This window comes from Oncorhynchus kisutch, linkage group LG18 (assembly GCF_002021735.2).
Source record: "Oncorhynchus kisutch isolate 150728-3 linkage group LG18, Okis_V2, whole genome shotgun sequence".
Classification (NCBI taxonomy): domain Eukaryota; kingdom Metazoa; phylum Chordata; class Actinopteri; order Salmoniformes; family Salmonidae; genus Oncorhynchus; species Oncorhynchus kisutch.
This window is the reverse complement of record NC_034191.2, coordinates 82,914,555-82,937,841: the sequence shown is the minus strand read 5'-3', so window position 1 is coordinate 82,937,841 and position 23,287 is coordinate 82,914,555. Positions and strand designations below refer to the sequence as shown.

Here is a 23,287-nt window from a genome sequence, read left to right as displayed (position 1 = left end):
TATTGGTGAATTATATGAATCATGAACGGCACCCATCTATTCTGACAGCCTTAGTGTACATCATGGAATGTTCAGTCACACGGAACCTATTTTTAAAACCTCTTTATAAAGTTGGTTTTGAAGCATGAACTGGGAAGTTGATATCTTGGACTGATATTGAGGAATGTGCTCAGTGTAGACATACCTGGACCCTTTACAGAGAGTAAGTGCTGTAAGTACTGTGTTACAGAGGGTTAGACTCCCAATTATCATGGTGTCATGATAACTAGAAGTCTAACCAGGGTTGTTATTCCACCGCATGTCCTCATAAAAATGCCTGAAAACACATCACACCCCAGAAGACAAACCAATTAAAATAACCAGACGATTTCACTTTTATTTAAATGTTCGTTATGTTGTTTTTTTCCAGGAGAGTTTGAACATGACTTTGGACCACAAGTCTCAGATTTTCCAGAACTTAAATGGAGCTATCGGTGAGTTGCCACAGCCCTTATTAGGGGAGAATGGGGTATGGGGTACGTTTAGAATGGAGTATGTTGTGCCATCTTGTACCTTCAGCATCACTCCGTCAAGGGAAAAATCGTGTTCTTTCTAAGAATGATATCTACATATATTTCATGATGTCTTGGCACAACACACACCCCGGGTATGGAGTACGTTTAGAATGGGGTATGGGGTATGTTTAGAATGGGGTAGGTTTAGAATGGGGTATGGGGTAGGTTTAGAATGGGGTATGGGGTACGTTTAGAATGGAGTACGTTTAGAATGGGGTATGGGGTATGTTTAGAATGGGGTATGGGGTAGGTTTAGAATGGGGTAGGTTTAGAATGGGGTATGGGTACGTTTAGAATGGGGTAGGTTTAGAATGGGGTATCGGGTACATTTAGAATGGGGTATGGGGTACGTTTAGAATGGGGTATGGGGTATGTATAGAATGAGGTATGAGGTGCATTTAGGATGGGGTATGGGGTATGTTTAAAATGGGGTATGGGGTACGTTTAGAATGGGGTATGGAGTAGGTTTAGAATGGGGTATGGGGCACGTTTAGAATGGGTTATGGGGCACGTTTAGAATGGGTTATGGGGTACGTTTAGGAATGGGGTATGGGGTACGTTTAGAATGGGGTATGGGGTACGTTTAGAATGGGGTACGTTTAGAATAGGGTAGGTTTAGAATGGGGTATGGGGTACGTTTAGAATGGGGTATGGGGTAGGTTTAGAATGGGGTACGTTTAGAATGGGGTAGGTTTAGATTTTATTTTTTAATTTTTAATTTTACCTTTATTTAACCAGGTAGGCAAGTTGAGAACAAGTTCTCATTTACAATTGCGACCTGGCCAAGATAAAGCAAAGCAGTTCGACAGATAAAACGACACAGAGTTACACATGGAGTAAAAACAAACATACAGTCAATAATGCAGTATAAACAAGTCTATATACAATGTGAGCAAATGAGGTGAGAAGGGAGGTAAAGGCAAAAAAGGCCATGATGGCAAAGTCAATACAATATAGCAAGTAAAATACTGGAATGGTAGTTTTGCAATGGAAGAATGTGCAAAGTAGAAATAAAAAATAATGGGGTGCAAAGGAGCAAAATAAAAAAATAAATTTAAATTAAATACAGTTGGGAAAGAGGTAGTTGTTTGGGCTAAATTATAGGTGGGCTATGTACAGGTGCAGTAATCTGTGAGCTGCTCTGACAGTTGGTGCTTAAAGCTAGTGAGGGAGATAAGTGTTTCCAGTTTCAGAGATGTTTGTAGTTCGTTCCAGTCATTGGCAGCAGAGAACTGGAAGGAGAGGCGGCCAAAGAAATAATTGGTTTTGGGGGTGACTAGAGAGATATACCTGCTGGAGCGTGTGCTACAGGTGGGAGATGCTATGGTGACCAGCGAGCTGAGATAAGGGGGGACTTTACCTAGCAGGGTCTTGTAGATGACATGGAGCCAGTGGGTTTGGCGACGAGTATGAAGCGAGGGCCAGCCAACGAGAGCGTACAGGTCGCAATGGTGGGTAGTATATGGGGCTTTGGTGATAAAACGGATTGCACTGTGATAGACTGCATCCAATTTGTTGAGTAGGGTATTGGAGGCTATTTTGTAAATGACATCGCCAAAGTCGAGGATTGGTAGGATGGTCAGTTTTACAAGGGTATGTTTGGCAGCATGAGTGAAGGATGCTTTGTTGCGAAATAGGAAGCCAATTCTAGATTTAACTTTGGATTGGAGATGTTTGATATGGGTCTGGAAGGAGAGTTTACAGTCTAACCAGACACCTAAGTATTTGTAGTTGTCCACGTATTCTAAGTCAGAGCCGTCCAGAGTAGTGATGTTGGACAGGCGGGTAGGTGCAGGTAGCGATCGGTTGAAGAGCATGCATTTAGTTTTACTTGTATTTAAGAGCAATTGGAGGCCACGGAAGGAGAGTTGTATGGCATTGAAGCTTGCCTGGAGGGTTGTTAACACAGTGTCCAAAGAAGGGCCGGAAGTATACAGAATGGTGTCGTCTGCGTAGAGGTGGATCAGGGACTCACCAGCAGCAAGAGCGACCTCATTGATGTATACAGAGAAGAGAGTCGGTCCAAGAATTGAACCCTGTGGCACCCCCATAGAGACTGCCAGAGGTCCGGACAGCAGACCCTCCGATTTGACACACTGAACTCTATCAGAGAAGTAGTTGGTGAACCAGGCGAGGCAATCATTTGAGAAACCAAGGCTGTCGAGTGTGCCGATGAGGATATGGTGATTGACAGAGTCGAAAGCCTTGGCCAGATCAATGAATACGGCTGCACAGTAATGTTTCTTATCGATGGCGGTTAAGATATCGTTTAGGACCTTGAGCGTGGCTGAGGTGCACCCATGACCAGCTCTGAAACCGGATTGCATAGCAGAGAAGGTATGGTGAGATTCGAAATGGTCGGTAATCTGTTTGTTGACTTGGCTTTCGAAGACCTTAGAAAGGCACGGTAGGATAGATATAGGTCTGTAGCAGTTTGGGTCAAGAGTGTCCCCCCCTTTGAAGAGGGGGATGACCGCAGAATGGGGTATGGGGTACGTTTAGAATGGGGTATGGGGTAGGTTTAGAATGGGGTACGTTTAGAATGGGGTATGGGGTACATTTAGAATAGGGACAGGGTAAGTTGAGCCAAGTAGGTGATGGTATCTTGTGATGGTGCTGGTATGTTAAAGTTTAATTCATGAAATGGGGGTGTGGTATATTGTAAATCTGAAATGTATTCCAGTTGTAGATCTCTCTGTTCAATATCATGTAACCTTCCATTTCTTGACCAGTTGTCTGGGACAGGGATGTTATTCTGATGTGCCAATTCGTAGGCAAGTTATCTGCATTTGACGTTACTAAGCTCATGGAACTGGTCTGTGAGATGGTTGATATGTTTATCAAGCTCAGACTCCATGTCATCAGATCGTGTGTTCCTCTGCTACTCTGTCACAGAGCTCCTTGTTGGTTTTATTTTAGTCCAGGCACCTCGTCAGAGTCATTCTGTCTAATTCTTCATTCCTTGCTGCTGTTCTAATGGACTTCTTCCCTTCTCTCACTTCCTTGGCTGCTCTCAGGAATCTCAAGGGGGGCCAGACACCAGCTTGTTTTATGTTTGTTTACGCAGGACATGATGATGTCTGCCCCAAGGCCATTGGCTCAACTTACGATGATGTCTGCTCTGTACCAATAAAAATGCTCCATCTTGAGTTCAGAGACATGACACACTGCAAAATACTATGCGTATCACATCATGCATAAAACTGACAGAATGTAATCATCATTTGTATGGGGTATGTTGGCCATTGGCTCAACTTACCCCATGGCCATTGGCTCAACTTACACCATGGCCATTGGCTCAACTTACACCATGGCCATTGGCTCAACTTACCCCATGGCCATTGGCTCAACTTATCCCATGGCCATTGGCTCAACTTACACCATGGCCATTGGCTCAACTTATCCCATGGCCATTGGCTCAACTTACACCATGGCCATTGGCTCAACTTACACCATGGCCATTGGCTCAACTTACCCCATGGCCATTGGCTCAACTTACACCATGGCCATTTGCTCAACTTACCCCATGGCCTTTGGCTCAACTTATCCCATGGCCATTGGCTCAACTTACCCCATGGCCATTGGCTCAACTTACCCCATGGCCATTGGCTCAATTTACCCCATTTTATTTGTCACATCCACATGATTAGCAGATGTTAGTAATGGCTGTTTAACAGTCTGATGGCCTTGAGATAGAATCAGTGTTTCAGCATATTAGCCCACACAGCTACAAGGATGACCTGTAATGGTTTACAGCCTCCTAGTTATAGAGACCCCCACTGATTTACAAAACATTTGACTTTGGTAAAAGAAAACAATACGGTGCATTCAGAAAGTATTCAGGTGTCTTTTTCCACATTTTGTTACATTAAAGCCTTATTCTAAAATTGATCACATGTGTATTTATTTCTGATCAATCTACACACTATACCCCATAATAACAAAGTGAAAACAGTTTTTTATCTTATCTTATTTTTTTAGCAAATGTAATAGAAAATAAATTAAATAAATGCCTTATTTCCATAAGTATTCAGACCTTTTGCTATGAGACTTGAAATTGAGCTCAGGTGCCTCCTGTTTCCATTGATCATCCTTGAGATGTTTCTATAACTTGATTGGAGTTCACCTGTGGTAAATTCAACTGATTGGACATGATTTGGAAAGGCACACACCTGTCTATATAAGATCCCACCGTTGACAGTGCATGTCAGAGAAAAAAACAAGCCATGAGGTCATGGAAGCAATTGTCCGTAGAGCTCCGACACAGGATTGTGTCAAGGCACAGATCTGGGGAAGGGTACCAAAACATTTCTGCACCATTGAAGGTCCCCAAGAACACAGTGGCCTCCATCATTCTTAAATGGAAGACGTTTGGAACCACCAAGACTCTTCCTAGAGCTGGCTGCCCTGCGAATGTCACTCTGACAGAGATCTAGAGTTTCTCTGTGGAGATTGGAGAACCTTCCAGAAGGACAACCTTCTCTGTAGCACTCCACCAATCAGGCCTTTATGGTAGAGTGGCCAGATGGAAGCCACTGCTCAGTAAAAGGCACATGACAGCCCACTTGGAGTTTGCCAAAAGGCCCCTAATGGACTCTCAGACCATGAGAAACAATATTCTCTGGTCTGATGAAAACAATATTTAACTCTTTGTCCCGAATGCCAAGCATCACATATCTGAAGGGAACCTGGCACCATCCCTACTGTGAAGCATGGTGGTGGCAGAATCATGCTGTGGTGATGTTTTTCAGCGGCAGGGACTTGGAGACTAATCTGAATTGAGCAAAAGATGAACAGATTGAAGAATGGAGAGATCCTTGATAAAAACCTACTTTCAAGTGCTAAGGACCTCAGCCTGGGGCAAAGTTTCACCTTCCAACAGGACAACGACCCTAAGAACACAGCACAAACATTTTAGGAGTGGCTTCGGGACAAGTCTCTCAATGTTCTTGAGTGGGGCAGCCAGAGCCCGGACTTGAACCTGATCGAAATCTCTGGAGAGACCTAGAAATATCTGTTCAGCGACACTGCCCATCCTACCTGACAGAGCTTGAGAAGATCTGCAATAGAAGAATGGGAGAAACTCTCCAAATGCAGATGTACCAAGCTTGTAGCGTCATATCCAAGAAGCCTCGAGGCTGTAATCGCTGCCAAAGGTGTATTTTTTAAATGTTATACAATTGCAAAAAAAATGTATAAGAAAACGTTTTGCTTTGTCATTTTGGGGTATTGTGATGTCATTTTGGGGTATTGTGATGTCATTTTGGGGTATTGTGATGTCATTTTGGGGTATTGTGATGTCATTTTGGGGTATTGTGATGTCATTTTGGGGTATTGTGATGTCATTTTGGGGTATTGTGATGTCATTTTGGGGTATTGTGATGTCATTTTGGGGTATTGTGATGTCATTTTGGGGTATTGTGATGTCATTTTGGGGTATTGTGATGTCATTTTGGGGTATTGTGATGTCATTTTGGGATATTGTGATGTCATTTTGGGGTATTGTGATGTCATTTTGGGGTATTGTGTGTAGATTGATGAGGGAAAAAAGCAATTTAATCCATTTTAGAATAAGGGGGTAACAACAGAATGTTTATCAAGTCAAGGGGTCTGAATACTTTCCGAATGCACTCGTTTGGCTTGGTGAAAATCTGTTTTTGGACCTAACTCGCTTACCACTTTTTCCATGTGGTTTTCTCCTTCACAGACTTCATGAAATGATGACCTCTTCCTAGATATTTTGTCAAATTATACATCTTGTGTGTGGTTTCCTAGAAACAATGGGTGGCTCAACTACCACTTTGGCTCATTTTACTCCTCTATCCCTTGATGTAAACCGTTTCCAGGAGTCTCTGTCTTTGAAACTCTCAGCTTTCTGGAGTCTCGGTTTCCTATCTCCAGCTGATGAAAATTACACTCAGGAAAAGTATTTATAGATTTTGGAATTGTACCAATCTGTAAAAACAACTTTAGCATTTTTACAACCTTATTTCACAGAGATTACATTTATTAGACAGTTACTGAGTTCTGTTTTGTGCCAGTGACTGTGTATTGAGCCAGACAGAGTCCAGACAGAGTCCAGACAGAGTCCAGACAGAGTCCAGACAGAGTCTTGTGACAGCCAGATAAATAAAGGGTTGAGATTATGTTTAGATACTGTAAGGCCCCAGTAGCGTAATATCAACCCTGTTCTCCTGTCTCTCCCTAAAGACGAAGTTCTTCTGAAGTTTGGAACGGAGAGAGTACGAGTCAGAAACACTGTGTACGACACACTGCCAGTGGTCGTCCATGGAAACGCCAACACCAAAGTGAGTAAGACTATTATTACTCATGTTTGAACATGTTGGGAACATCCACTGTTGTCTGGGTCCAGATCCATGACCCCAGTTCAAAAACATGTATAATCACTGTTTCAGCCTTGTTGAATTATGTCAGTGTTTCACGTTGCTTTATTGGAATGATAAGATGCAACCCCCCCCCCCCCCCAGAGCTGCCTGGAAGGCTGGTGTTCAGGCCAACTTTCTGAGGTTCCTGTCCAAATAGCTGTGCTGAAACATCTCTAGAGTTAGGGATTCTACGTTGGAGGAATAGTTGGGATTCTTTAGAATCTGTGTGGGGGAGCTTTACTGTAATCCAGCCAACAGTCGGTGTCACTCCCTCCTCATCTCTACCTCCCTCCCTCCCTTCTCTCACTACCCTCCCTCCCTCCTTCTCTCACTACCTCCCTCCCTCCCTTCTCTCACTGCATCCCTCCCTCCCTTCTCTCACTACATCCCTCCCTCCCTTCTCTCACTACATCCCTCTCTCCCTTCTCTCACTACATCCCTCCCTCCCTTCTCTCACTACATCCCTCCCTCCCTTCTCTCACTACATCCCTCCCTCCCTTCTCTCACTACATCCCTCCCTCCCTTCTCTCACTACATCCCTCCCTCCCTTCTCTCACTACATCCCTCCCTCCCTTCTCTCACTACATCCCTCCCTCCCTTCTCTCACTACATCCCTCCCTCCCTTCTCTCACTACATCCCTCCCTTCTCTCACTACATCCCTCTCTCCCTTCTCTCACTATATCCCTCCCTTCTCTCACTACATCCCTCTCTCACTACATCCCTCCCTCCTTCTCTCACTACATCCCTCCCTTCTCTCACTACATCCCTCTTACCCTTCTCTCACTACATTCCTCCCTCCCTTCTCTCACTACATCCCTCCCTTCTCTCACTACATCCCTCTTGATCACATCCTCCCTCTTCTCTTTCCCTCCCTCCCTCCCTCTCTGCAATTTAACCCCTCCCTCCCTCCCTCCCTCCCTCCCTCCCTCCTCCCTCCCTCCCTCCCTCCCTCCCTCCCTCCCTCCCTCCCTCCCTCCCTCCCTCCCTCCCTCCCTCCCTCCCTCCCTCCCTCCCTCCCTCCCTCCCTCCCTCCCTCCCTCCCTCTATCCATCCAACCCTCCCTCTCTCTCTCCCTCCACCCCTCTCTCTGCAATTGAACCTCTCCCTCCCACCATCCCTCTCTCCGACCCGGGACCATAACACTGGGTCAGTGAGTCCATAGCAGGATGTCTGGTAAATTCAGAAATCATTCTCCTGAGGATGCACTGTGTCTGGAACCAACAGAACCCAGAACATCTTCTACCCCCAAGCTATAAGACTGCTAAATAGTGTGCGTAGCTATTGGTTAACTATTTACCGATATGCATTGACCCTTTTTGCACTAATTCTTTAGACTCATCACTTTATCCTACCTATATGTAGAGATCTACCTCAATTACCTCATTCCCCTGCACATTGACTCTGTATTGGTACCGGCCTGAAGAAGTGCCTGGGCAGACCTGTCATCACACAGAACCTTGTAAATGTACCAGCAGGGGCGGCAGCTAGCCTAGTGGTTAGAGTGTAGAGGTGGCAGGTATTCTAGTGGTTAGAGTGTAGGGGTGGCAGGTAGCCTAGTGGTTAGAGTGTAGAGGAGGCAGGTAGCCTAGTGGTTAGAGTGTAGAGGTGGCAGGTAGCCTAGTGGTTAGAGTGTAGGGGTGGCAGGTAGCCTAGTGGTTAAAGTGTAGAGGTGGCAGGTAGCCTAGTGGTTAAAGTGTAGGGGCAGCAGGTAGCCTAGTGGTTCGAGCGTTGGACTTGTAACTGAAAGGTTGCTAAATCGAATCACCAACCCGACAAAAATCTGTCGTTCTGCCCCTGAAAAAAACTTAACCCACTTTTCCTAGGCCGTCATTATAAATACGATTTTTTTTTCTTAACTGACTTGCCTAGGTCAAATAAAATAAAAAGGTAGGTTTTGAGAACAGTGAGTTATTAAGGCCTAACTTAATGGTCAAAAAGTAAACCAGGATCAACACAACAGTTGATGTGGATTCACTTGAAATAAAGTCTAGTTTAGTTGCACCTGAATGACAGCTGTTGTGTGGTTGTTGTCGTCAGACGAGGTAGAGCGGAGAATCCCTGGCTTACAATGATTAGAAACACACACACACACACACACACACACACACACACACACACACACACACACACACACACACACACACACACACACACACACACACACACACACACACACACACTCAGAGTTCACCTCCAACAGTTCTATTATGTACCATCTCCCAGAGAATCTGTTGTTGTTTAGCCAAGACATGGATCCCAACACTAGTACTGTCGTCAAAATGCTCTCGTGTGTGTGTGTGTGTGTGGGGCTATGGGGATATCTATGATTGTATGATGATGAATTGCACTCTGGGGTTCAAACTGCTGTCAGATAGACACTAGTGAGTAGACTGAATACTACACTCCCCTTAGGAAGGGTATATTTAAAGCTATATTCCTCCTCTTCTTCTCTTCTTCTCTCCTTCTCCTCTCCTACAAATGTCATTGTAAATACAAACCTTACTTTTGTTTATTTATTTTCCCTTACGTTAGCTCCTATAGAATATGTTAAATACGCTGATATGACCTTCCTAGCTGCTAGTGATCTATCTATACAGTATGACCTGCCTAGCTGCTAGTGATCTATCTATACAGTATGACCTGCCTGATCTGCCTAGCTGCTAGTGATTGACTTGAGAAGGGAGAATAATTACCTCTACTCCTCTCTTGTGACCTGTCTGTGACCTCTCAGTCCAGACTGGCATTCCTACAGACCAACTGCTCAGAGGTAATGCACTATGTAAGGAACAGAGTGCCATTTTGGATGCCTCCTATTGAACATCCTACCACAGTACATCACTAGTAAACACAGACGACCACCGCACACCAATGTGGAATATACTGTTATCTTGATACTATATGGAACTTTGCTGCAACAAGGACAAATCAACATGACATGATAATGGGGTTTGTTGAGGATTCATGATCCCATCTATTTGTTCTTTTTTCCCCCAGATGTATTTGAACTATCTAGGAAACTACATCCCCAACGCCTGGAACTACGAGAGAGGCTGTGGTGTCTGTGACCACAACATGGTGGATTTGTCTCAGCTCGAAGTGAGTGAACCACACAAATTCACATTTCCTCATTTTCTCTCCTTCTACTTCTCCTCTTCCTCCTCCTCCTCTTCATTCTCCTCCCCTCCTCCTCTTCTTCCTTCTCCTCCTCTTTCCTCCTCTCCTCCTCCTCTTCCTCTTCCTTCTCGTCCCTCTCCTTCTCCTCCTCCTTCTCCTCCTCCTCTCCTCCTCCTTCTCTTCCCTCTCCTTCTCCTCCTTCTCTTCCTCCTCTCCTCCTCCTCTCCTCCTCCTTCTCTTCCCTCTCCTCCTCCTTCTCTTCCCTCTCCTCCTCCTCTTCCCTCTCCTTCTCCTCCTCCTTCTCCTCCTCCTCTCCTCCTCCTCCTTCTCTTCCCTCTCCTCCTCCTTCTCTTCCTCCTCTCCTCCTCCTCCTTCTCTTCCCTCTCCTTCTCCTCCTTCTCTTCCTCCTCTCCTCCTCCTCTCCTCCTCCTCTCCTCCTCCTCTCCTCCTCCTTCTCTTCCCTCTCCTCCTCCTTCTCTTCCCTCTCCTCCTCCTCTTCCCTCTCCTCCTCCTTCTCTTCCCTCTCCTCCTCCTCCTCTTCCCTCTCCTCCTCCTTCTCTTCCCTCTCCTCCTCCTCCTCCTCCTCCTCCTTCTCTTCCCTCTCCTCCTCCTTCTCTTCCCTCTCCTCCTCCTTCTCTTCCTCCTCCTCCTCCTTCTCCTCCTCCTCCTCCTCCTCCTCCTCCCTCCTTCTCTTCCCTCTCCTCCTCCTTCTCTTCCCTCTCCTCCTCCTTCTCTTCCTCCTCTCCTCCTCCTCCTTCTCTTCCCTCTCCTCTTCCTCCTCCTTCTCTTCCCTCTCCTTCTTCTCCTCCTCCTCCTCCTTCTCTTCCTCCCCTCCTCCTCCTCCTTCTCTTCCCTCTCCTCCTCCTTCTCTTCCCTCTCCTCCTCCTTCTCTTCCCTCTCCTTCTCCTCTTCCCTCTCCTTCTCCTCCTCCTTCTCTTCCCTCTCCTCCTCCTTCTCTTCCCTCTCCTCCTCCTTCTCTTCCCTCTCCTTCTCCTCCTCCTTCTCTTCCTCCTCTCCTCCTCCTTCTCTTCCCTCTCCTCCTCCTCTTCCTCTTCCTCCTCCTTCTCTTCCCTCTCCTCCTCCTTCTCTTCCCTCTCCTTCTCCTCCTCCCTCTCCTCCTCCTCTGCCTCCTCCTTCTCTTCCCTCTCCTCCTCCTTCTCTTCCTCCTCTCCTCATAATTCTCTTCCCTCTCCTTCTCCTCCTCCCTCTCTTCCTCCTCTCCTCCTCCTTCTCTTCCCTCTCCTTCTCCTCCTTCTCCTCCTCCTCTCCTCCTCCTTCTCTTCCCTCTCCTCCTCCTTCTCTTCCTCCTCTCCTCCTCCTTCTCTTCCCTCTCCTCCTCTCATTCTCCTCTCCTACAAATATCATTGTAAATATTTTCCCTTTTGTACTTTAGCTATTTGCATATCATTACAACACTGTACAGTGCCTTGCGAAAGTATTCGGCCCCCTTGAACTTTGCGACCTTTTGCCACATTTCAGGCTTCAAACATAAAGATATAAACTGTATTTTTTGTGAAGAATCAACAACAAGTGGGACACAATCATGAAGTGGAACGACATTTATTGGATATTTCAAACTTTTTTAACAAATCAAAAACGGAAAAATTGGGCGTGCAAAATTATTCAGCCCCCTTAGGTTAATACTTTGTAGCGCCACCTTTTGCTGCGATTACAGCTGTAAGTCACTTGGTATGTCTCTATGAGTTTTGCACATCGAGAGACTGAAAATTTTTCCCATTCCTCCTTGCAAAACAGCTCGAGCTCAGTGAGGTTGGATGGAGAGCATTTGTGAACAGCAGTTTTCAGTTCTTTCCACAGATTCTCGATTGGATTCAGGTCTGTACTTTGACTTGGCCATTCTAACACCTGGATATGTTTATTTTTGAACCATTCCATTGTAGATTTTGCTTTATGTTTTGGATCATTGTCTTGTTGGAAGACAAATCTCCGTCCCAGTCTCAGGTCTTTTGCAGACTCCATCAGGTTTTCTTCCAGAATGGTCCTGTATTTGGCTCCATCCATCTTCCCATCAATTTTGACCATCTTCCCTGTCCCTGCTAAAGAAAAGCAGGCCCAAACCATGATGCTGCCACCACCATGTTTGACAGTGGGGATGGTGTGTTCAGGGTGATGAGCTGTGTTGCTTTTACGCCAAACATAACGTTTTGCATTGTTGCCAAAAAGTTCAATTTTGGTTTCATCTGACCAGAGCACCTTCTTCCACATGTTTGGTGTGTCTCCCAGGTGGCTTGTGGCAAACTTTAAACGACACTTTTTATGGATATCTTTAAGAAATGGCTTTCTTCTTGCCACTCTTCCATAAAGGCCAGATTTGTGCAATATACGACTGATTGTTGTCCTATGGACAGAGTCTCCCACCTCAGCTGTAGATCTCTGCAGTTCATCCAGAGTGATCATGGGCCTCTTGGCTGCATCTCTGATCAGTCTTCTCCTTGTATGAGCTGAAAGTTTAGAGGGACGGCCAGGTCTTGGTAGATTTGCAGTGGTCTGATACTCCTTCCATTTCAATATTATCGCTTGCACAGTGCTCCTTGGGATGTTTAAAGCTTGGGAAATCTTTTTGTATCCAAATCCGGCTTTAAACTTCTTCACAACAGTATCTCGGACCTGCCTGGTGTGTTCCTTGTTCTTCATGATGCTCTCTGCGCTTTTAACGGACCTCTGAGACTATCACAGTGCAGGTGCATTTATACGGAGACTTGATTACACACAGGTGGATTGTATTTATCATCATTAGTCATTTAGGTCAACATTGGATCATTCAGAGATCCTCACTGAACTTCTGGAGAGAGTTTGCTGCACTGAAAGTAAAGGGGCTGAATAATTTTTTTCAGTTTTTGATTTGTTAAAAAAGTTTGAAATATCCAATAAATGTCGTTCCACTTCATGATTATGTCCCACTTGGTGTTGATTCTTCACAAAAAAATACAGTTTTATATCTTTATGTTTGAAGCCTGAAATGTGGCAAAAGGTCGCAAAGTTCAAGGGGGCCGAATACTTTCGCAAGGCACTGTATCTCTCTATACCATTTGTATGTTGTATTCATAATATGACATTTGGAATGTGCTTTATTCTTTAGGAACTTCTGTGAGTGTAATGTTTACTGTAAATTTTGGTTTATTTAAATTTAAATGTAATTTAATTATCTATTTCACTTGCTTTAACAATGTTAACATATGTTTCCCATGCCATTAAATGACATTGAATTTAATTTAATTGATATAAAGAGAGAGAGAGCTAGAGAGAGAGTGATGGAGATGTAGAGAGAAACACAGAGAGAGACATATAGAGACCTCTCTCTCTCTGCCTCTCTCTCTCTGCCTCTCTCTCTCTGCCTCTCTCTCTCTGCCTCTCTCTCTCTCTGCCTCTCTCTCTCTCTGCCTCTCTCTCTCTCTGCCTCTCTCTCTCTCTGCCTCTCTCTCTCTCTGCCTCTCTCTCTCTCTCTGCCTCTCTCTCTCTCTCTCTCTCTCTGCCTCTCTCTCTCTCTCTCTCTCTCTGCCTCTCTCTCTCTCTCTCTCTGCCTCTCTCTCTCTCTCTCTGCCTCTCTCAATTCAATTCAATTCAAGGGCTTTATTGGCATGGGAAACATGTGTTAACATTGCCAAAGCAAGTGAGGTAGATAATATATAAAGTGAATATATAAAGTGAAATAAACAATAAAATGAACAGTAAACATTACACATACAGAAGTTTCAAAACAATAAAGACATTACAAATGTCATATATATATATATATATATATACAGTGTTCTAACAATGTACAAATGGTAAAGGACACAAGATAAATAAACAAGCATACATATGGGTTGTATTTACAATGGTTTGTGTTCTTCACTGGTTGCCCTTTTCTTGTGGCAACAGGTCACAAATCTTGCTGCTGTGATGGCACACTGTGGAATTTCACCCAGTAGATATGGGAGTTTTTCAAAATTGGATTTGTTTTCAAATTCTTTGTGGATCTGTGTAATATTAGGGAAATATGTCTCTCTAATATGGTCATACATTGGGCAGGAGGTTAGGAAGTGCAGCTCAGTTTCCACCTCATTTTGTGGGCAGTGAGCCTGTCTTCTCTTGAGAGCCATGTCTGCCTATGGCGGCCTTTCTCAATAGCAAGGCTATGCTCACTGAGTCTGTACATAGTCAAAGCTTTCCTTAATTTTGGGTCAGTCACAGTGGTCAGGTATTCTGCCGCTGTGTACTCTCTGTGTAGGGCCAAATAGCTTTCTAGTTTGCTCTGTGTCAAGTAATTATCTTTTTGTTTTCTCATAATTTGGTTGGGTCTAATTGTGCTGCTGTCCTGGGGCTCTGTAGGGTGTGTTTGTGTTTGTGAACAGAGCCCCAGGACCAGCTTGCTTAGGGGACTCCAGGTTCATCTCTCTGTAGGTGATGGCTTTGTTGTGGAAGGTTTGGGAATCGCTTCCTTTTAGGTGGTTATAGAATTTAACGGCTCTTTTCTGGATTTTGATATTTAGTGGGTATCGGCCTAATTCTGCTCTGCATGCATTATTTGGTGTTCTACGTTGTACACGGAGGATATTTTTGAAGAATTCTGCGTGCAGAGTCTCAATTTGGTGTTTGTCCCATTTTGTGAAGTCTTGGTTGGTGAGCGGACCCCAGACCTCACAGCCATAAAGGGCAATGGGCTCTATGACTGATTCAAGTATTTTTTAGCCAAATCCTAATTGGTATGTTGAAATTTATGTTCCTTTTGATGGCATAGAATGCCCTTCTTGCCTTGTCTCTCAGATCGTTCACAGCTTTGTGGAAGTTACCTGTGGCGCTGATGTTTAGGCCAAGGTATGTATAGTTTTTTGTGTGCTCTAGGGCAACAGTGTCTAGATGGAATTTGTATTTGTGCTCCTGGTGACTGGACCTTTTTTGGAACACCATTATTTTGGTCTTACTGAGATTTACTGTCAGGGCCCAGGTCTGACAGAATCTGTGCAGAAGATCTAGGTGCTGCTCTAGGCCCTCCTTGGTTGGTGACAGAAGCACCAGATCATCAGCAAACAGCAGACATTTGAATTCGGATTCTAGCAGGGGGAGGCCGGGTGCTGCAGACTTTTCTAGTGCCCGCGCCAATTCGTTGATATATATGTTGAAGAGGGTGGGGCTAAGCTGCATCCCTGTCTAACCCCACGACCCTGTGTGAAGAAATGTGTGTGTTTTTTGCCAATTTTAACCGCACACTTGTTGTTTGTGTACATGGATTTTATAATGTCTTATGTTTTACCCCCAACACCACTTTCCATCAATTTGTATAGCAGACTCTCATGCCAAATTGAGTCAAGGCTTTTTTGAAATCAACAAAGCATGAGAAGACTTTGCCTTTGTTTTTGGTTTGTTTGGTGGTCAATTTAGGGTGTGCAGGGTGACTGCATGGTCTGTTGTACGGTAATTTGGTAAAAAGCCAATTTGACATTTGCTCAGTACATTGTTTTCATTGAGGAAATGTACGAGTCTGCTGTTAATGATAATGCAGAGGATTTTCCCAAGGTTTTTGTTGACGCATATTCCACGATAGTTATTGGGGTCAAATTTGTCTCCACTTTTGTGGATTGGGGTGATCAGTCCTTGGTTCCAAATATTGGGGAAGATGCCAGAGCTAAGGATGATGTTAAAGAGTTTTAGTAGCTAGGACAAACTAGCTACTAGCTACGGTGGCTAGGAAAAACTCCCTAGAAAAGGCAGGAACCTAGGAAGAAACCTAGAGAGGAGCCAGGTTCTGAGGGGTCGCCAGTCCTCCTCTGGCTGTCCCGGGTGGAGATTATAACAGAACATGGCCAAAATGTTCAAATGTTCATAGATGACCAACAGGCATGGCCATTAAGGCCAGATCATTCTTCAAGATGTTCAATAGGGTCAAATAATAATCACAGTGGTGTAGAGGGTGCAACAGGTCAACACCTCAGGAGTAAATGCCAGTTGGCTTTTCATAGCCGAACATTCAGAGGTCGAGACAGCAGGTGCGGTAGAGAGGGAGAGGGAGGGTCGAAAACAGCAGGTCTGGGACAGGTAGTATGTCTGGTGAACAGGTCAGGGTTCCATAACCGCAGGCAGAACAGTTGAAACTGGAGCAGCAGTACAACCAGGTGGTCTTTGGACGGCCAGGACAGGAAGAGAGAGAGAGAGAGAGATCCTCAGCTCCGTCATCTAACATTTTCTACTGCTTGTGTAACAGTCTTCCTTCTGTCCCTCTCTTCCCCACCTACCTGGGCTCGAACCAAGAACACATCGACAACAGCCACCATCGAAGCATCATTACCCATCGCTCCACAAAAGCCGCGACCATTGCAGAGCAAGGGGAACAACTACTTCAAGGTCTCAGAGCGAGTGACGTCACTGATTGAAACGCTATTAGCGCGCACCGCTAACTAGCTAGCCATTACACCTCGGTTACACTTGAGCACCGCTAACTAGCTAGCCATTTCACCTCGGTTACACTTGAGCACCGCTAACTAGCTAGCCATTTCACCTCGGTTACACTTCCTGTTCCTGTTTATATTTATTTAGATTATTATTTATATATTATCTCAACACTATTGTGAAGCTCCTGCACCTAATTATAAACAGTACCAGCAATCCAAAATGAACCGGAACCTATTTCAGTCCAAGTAGAGCCCTGATAAGGAGTAATCAGGTGGGACTATTTTAGGATGCTTCCACTGGATCAGAGCATAACGTCTTTCCCTTTTTCACGCTGAGTGGTTATCGAAAAGACAGAGAGCTGGAAAGATTTCTCAAATACATTGGTACATTTTCAATGGATTTTAAAAACAGACTTTGTTTGCTTGCTGTTTTGAGGTGAAGAAAAACATAACTTTGAGAAACTCCACAGGTCATTAGTGGTGGTGTGTTAACCCAATCAGAAATACCGTCAGATCCCCAAATGGGCACATTTATATGCCCTACATTTGCGTGCAGTGAGAAATGTTCCAGGTGGGTAACCACGGTAACTGGTGGATACAGCGCCTGCTGAGCAGGACCATTAAATAGAGGGCTGGTTTGACAGTGACACCCCTTTAAGTGAAGCTCAATGAAAACCCAAAAACCATGTCCTGCACCACAGCAGCCCTCTGCTTCCTCTGTCTAGAGTGGCTCTGAGACACTCTTTTAACAGGGACACAGGGCACACCAACGGTCATTGTTGGGCTGGGAGGGTTACACACACACAGATACACACAGACACACAGACAGAGATACACACAGACACAAAGACAGAGATACACACAGACAGACAGATACACACAGAGATACACACAGACACAAAGACAGAGATACACACAGACAGACAGATACACACAGACACACCGACAGACAGATACACACAGACACACAGAGAGACACAGACAGAGATACACACAGACAGAGATATACACAGACAGAGATACACACAGACACAAAGACAGAGATACACACAGACAGACAGATACACACAGACGCACAGACAGACACACAGAGAGAGACAACAGACAGAGACAACAGACAGAGACACACACAGACAGAGACACACACAGACACACAGACAGAGATACACACAGACAGAAATACACACAGACACACAGGCAGAGATACACTGACATACAGACAGAGATACACACAGACAGAGATACACACAGACAGAGATACACACAGACAGAGATACACACAGACAGAGATACACACAGACAGAGATACACACAGACATTTGTTGTTGATGTACTCTACTTGAGTGGGTGATCTTCCTGCCTGTTTTTGCACCCCTCGGGCTTGTGGAGGAGATCTTGGTAGGCTATACTCAGCCTTGTCTCAGGGTAGTAAGTTGGTGGTCTGTTGATATCCCTCTAGGGGTGTGAGTGCTGTACTCAGCCTTGTCTCAGGGTAGTAAGTTGGTGGTCTGTTGATAGCCCTCTAGGGGTGTGAGTGCTGTACTCAGCCTTGTCTCAGGGTAGTAAGTTGGTGGTCTGTTGATAGCCCTCTAGGGGTGTGATGGCTGTCCTTTGGTAAAGTGGGTGTGGTTACATCTTGCCTGGCCCTGTCCGAGGGCGGGGCCACAGTGTCTTCTTCCCCCCTTTCAGCCTCCAGTATCTATTCTGCAATATCTCTCACTCTTTCTCTGTCTCTCTCTCTCTCTATGTCTCTCTCTCAGGGCCTGAGCCCTAGGACCATGTCTCAGGACTACCTGGCCGTTCTCTCCTGATGTAAAGCACTGATTCTTGTCCCTTGCGCAAATAGCCTACAACTGTGTCTGTCCCGAGCTCACTGGCGCAGGAAACTGAGGGCCCAGAATATTTTATACAATGTTGCAGGTTCACTAGTCGGACCAGTTAATATTTGATACAAGGTTTCCAGTTCCTTGCAGACAGGCCATGTGCAGCCAATGTGATTCATATTTATTTTCATCGGGATAGTTTATACCTGCAGGATGCAAGGTTTTTATTTGTTGACTTTATGTAGTCTATTTTCACATTGTTTCCAACGGCATCAGACAAGATCAATGCATTTAGGTGATTTTGTTAAAACACATAGCGTGTGTCTATATATGGAAAAATACACATCCCAAACTTTTGAAAGAACAGATGACTTTAGGTCAACAAATATTTATAACTGTCGGGACATCCCTAGTCTCTATAGACATATCAGAGACAGGAGTAACTGTCTCTATAGACATATCAGAGACAGGAGTAACTGTCTCTATAGACATATCAGAGACAGGAGTAACTGTCTCTATAGACATATCAGAGACAGGAGTAACTGTCTCTATAGACATATCAGAGACAGGAGTAACTGTCTCTATAGACATATCAGAGACAGGAGTAACTGTCTCTATAGACATATCAGAGACAGGAGTAACTGTCTCTATAGACATATCAGAGACAGGAGTAACTGTCTCTATAGACATATCAGAGACAGGAGTAACTGTCTCTATAGACATATCAGAGACAGGAGTAACTGTCTCTATAGACATATCAGAGACAGGAGTAACTGTCTCTATAGACATATCAGAGACAGGAGTAACTGTCTCTATAGACATATCAGAGACAGGAGTAAACTGTCTCTATAGACATATCAGAGACAGGAGTAACTGTCTCTATAGACATATCAGAGACAGGAGTAACTGTCTCTATAGACATATCAGAGACAGGAGTAACTGTCTCTATAGACATATCAGAGACAGGAGTAACTGTCTCTATAGACATATCAGAGACAGGAGTAACTGTCTCTATAGACATATCAGAGACAGGAGTAACTGTCTCTATAGACATATCAGAGACAGGAGTAACTGTCTCTATAGACATATCAGAGACAGGAGTAACTGTCTCTATAGACATATCAGAGACAGGAGTAACTGTCTCTATAGACATATCAGAGACAGGAGTAACTGTCTCTATAGACATATCAGAGACAGGAAGTAACTGTCTCTATAGACATATCAGAGACAGGAGTAACTGTCTCTATAGACATATCAGAGACAGGAGTAACTGTCTCTATAGACATATCAGAGACAGGAGTAACTGTCTCTATAGACATATCAGAGACAGGAGTAACTGTCTCTATAGACATATCAGAGACAGGAGTAACTGTCTCTATAGACATATCAGAGACAGGAGTAACTGTCTCTATAGACATATCAGAGACAGGAGTAACTGTCTCTATAGACATATCAGAGACAGGAGTAACTGTCTCTATAGACATATCAGAGACAGGAGTAACTGTCTCTATAGACATATCAGAGACAGGAGTAACTGTCTCTATAGACATATCAGAGACAGGAGTAACTGTCTCTATAGACATATCAGAGACAGGAGTAACTGTCTCTATAGACATATCAGAGACAGGAGTAACTGTCTCTATAGACATATCAGAGACAGGAGTAACTGTCTCTATAGACATATCAGAGACAGGAGTAACTGTCTCTATAGACATATCAGAGACAGGAGTAACTGTCTCTATAGACATATCAGTGACAGGAGTAACTGTCTCTATAGACATATCAGAGACAGGAGTAACTGTCTCTATAGACATATCAGAGACAGGAGTAACTGTCTCTATAGACATATCAGAGACAGGAGTAACTGTCTCTATAGACATATCAGAGACAGGAGTAACTGTCTCTATAGACATATCAGAGACAGGAGTAACTGTCTCTATAGACATATCAGAGACAGGAGTAACTGTCTCTATAGACATACAGAGACAGGAGTAACAGGAGTAACTGTCTCTATAGACATATCAGAGACAGGAGTAACTGTCTCTATAGACATATCAGAGACAGGAGTAACTGTCTCTATAGACATATCAGAGACAGGAGTAACTGTCTCTATAGACATATCAGAGACAGGAGTAACTGTCTCTATAGACATATCAGAGACAGGAGTAACTGTCTCTATAGACATATCAGAGACAGGAGTAACTGTCTCTATAGACATATCAGAGACAGGAGTAACTGTCTCTATAGACATATCAGAGACAGGAGTAACTGTCTCTATAGACATATCAGAGACAGGAGTAACTGTCTCTATAGACATATCAGTGACAGGAGTAACTGTCTCTATAGACATATCAGAGACAGGAGTAACTGTCTCTATAGACATATCAGTGACAGGAGTAACTGTCTCTATAGACATATCAGAGACAGGAGTAACTGTCTCTATAGACATATCAGAGACAGGAGTAACTGTCTCTATAGACATATCAGAGACAGGAGTAACTGTCTCTATAGACATATCAGAGACAGGAGTAACTGTCTCTATAGGACATATCAGAGACAGGAGTAACTGTCTCTATAGACATATCAGAGACAGGAGTAACTGTCTCTATAGACATATCAGAGATAGGAGTAACTGTCTCTATAGACATATCAGAGACAGGAGTAACTGTCTCTATAGACATATCAGAGACAGGAGTAACTGTCTCTATAGACATATCAGAGACAGGAGTAACTGTCTCTATAGACATATCAGAGACAGGAGTAACTGTCTCTATAGACATATCAGAGACAGGAGTAACTGTCTCTATAGACATATCAGAGACAGGAGTAACTGTCTCTATAGACATATCAGAGACAGGAGTAAACTGTCTCTATAGACATATCAGAGACAGGAGTAACTGTCTCTATAGACATATCAGAGACAGGAGTAACTGTCTCTAACAGTAACTGTCTACTTCGTTGTCTGTCTGTCTGTCCATCTCTCCTCCCCTCTTTCGCTCCATTTTTCACTTCATTCAGGGATATAAACATAGACATGGGGACTGGTTAGAAGCTTGGATGGTAAACAGAATACATCATCAAGCACATGTGGATCTGAACAGCCCGCAACGCTGCTGTCTCCAGAGAGTGTCTATTCCTCTGCAGAGACTTTACTGTGTGACTATGAATGGATGTGTTCACTCTGTCTATGTAACTGTGTCTGGAGCTAACTCAATACAAACCAACCCAGCTGTATCAAAGACATCTAGAATCTCTAGAAGACTTCTTCAATGAACTATCCGCTACCATACTACCATTGAATAGGATGAATGGACAAATCCTCAGAAATCCTGCCTCTCATCTGCTTGATTAAGCGCATGGTATTACCATACTGTAGGTTGGATGGTTCAGAGGTATATTTACTGGACCATACTGTAGGTTGGATGGTTCAGAGGTATATTTACTGGACCATACTGTAGGTTGGATGGTTCAGAGGTATATTTACTGGACCATACTGTAGGTTGGATGGTTCAGAGGTATATTTACTGGACCATACTGTAGGTTGGATGATTCAGAGGTATATTTACTGGACCATACTGTAGGTTGGATGGTTCAGAGGTATATTTACTGGACCAGTCAAGTCTATGACTTGGGTGACTGGAGTCTCTGACAATTTTATGGGCTTTCCTCTGACACCACCTATTACATAAGTCCTGGATGTCAGGAAGCTTGGCCCCAGTGATGTACTGGGCCGTACGCACTACCCTCTGAGGTGCCTTGCGGTCAGATGCCGAGCAGTTACTATACCAGGCGGGTGATGCAACTGGTCAGGATACTCTCGATGGTGCAGCTGTAGAACTATTTGAGGATCTGGAGACCCATACCAAATCTTTTCAGGGTCTTTAGGGAGGGTCCCACTCAAACATGATTTCATTGAGTCTGAACACACATAATTACTATTCTCTGTTGTCAATTATAGTTTGATTGTACATGTTGCAGGTGTTGTTGACTTTTAGAATGCATGTCATGTTCTGTTTATGATTAATGGAGTAAACAGTTTTAGTAAAAGTGAGAAATGATGTTCGTGAATAAAATACCTAATTGGATGAGTTATTGAAAACAACGGTAACACTTTATGTGGATATGATCTACTACAGTGGTCAGGTCATCAAGATCACTTCCGGGTCAAAAAACAAGCTGAGATCTACTGCTCAGATGTCTTTCTTTACATTAATCTGAGGCAAACAGTTCTGTAGGAATGAGGTTTGGGCAGTAGGCCTAATATATATCACAGCATATTGGCTATGTGATTGGCCTGCCAATAATGTTCATTAGACCAGATTATATTTCAAAACTCGATCTTTGATAACAAAATTGATCAGTTGGTTTAGCACTTGTGAGGCACTGTGGAGCATGAATTGAAATAGTTAGCTTTTTTATTTTACTGTTCTGTTGGTACCTGCTGCACCTGAAGGTCAACGAGGTCAAATCACGAGGTCATTGACCTTCAGGTCGAAAGGTCGGAGGTCTAGAAAGACGCCCGAGTTTCAGAATTGGAATTCCAAGTCGGACGACCGTTCAAAACGATGTTTCCCAACCGCCTCTCACGGTCCCTGCTCTCTCCTTCTTTCCCTCCGGTGAGACTGATCAGAGAGAGAGGGGACACGGTCTTCCACCTGCTCTCTCCTTTTCCTCTGGTGAGACTGATCAGAGAGAGAGGGGACACGGTCTTCCACCTGCTCTCTCCTTCTTTTCCTCTGGTGAGACTGATCAGAGAGAGAGGGGACACGGTCTTCCACCTGCTCTCTCCTTCTTTCCCTCCGGTGAGACTGATCAGAGAGAGGGGACACGGTCTTCCACCTGCTCTCTCCTTCTTTCCCTCCGGTGAGACTGATCAGAGAGAGGGGACACGGTCTTCCACCTGCTCTCTCCTTCTTTTCCTCCGGTGAGACTGATCAGAGAGAGGGGACACGGTCTTCCACCTGCTCTCTCCTTCTTTCCCTCCGGTGAGACTGACCAGAGAGAGGGGACACGGTCTTCC

At 44.4% G+C, this 23,287-nt stretch overlaps 1 protein-coding gene across 1 annotated transcript in view; it reads left to right on the top strand.

The window, feature by feature from the left end:
- LOC109885636 (procollagen-lysine,2-oxoglutarate 5-dioxygenase 2) overlaps window positions 1–23,287 on the top strand; it is a gene marked incomplete in the record, with an annotated part of 186,510 nt that overhangs the window by 110,834 nt on the left and 52,389 nt on the right. The window contains 3 exon segments of the mRNA XM_031796901.1: window positions 410–473; window positions 6,765–6,862; window positions 9,936–10,037. Coding sequence (XP_031652761.1) covers window positions 410–473; window positions 6,765–6,862; window positions 9,936–10,037 — 264 coding nt within the window.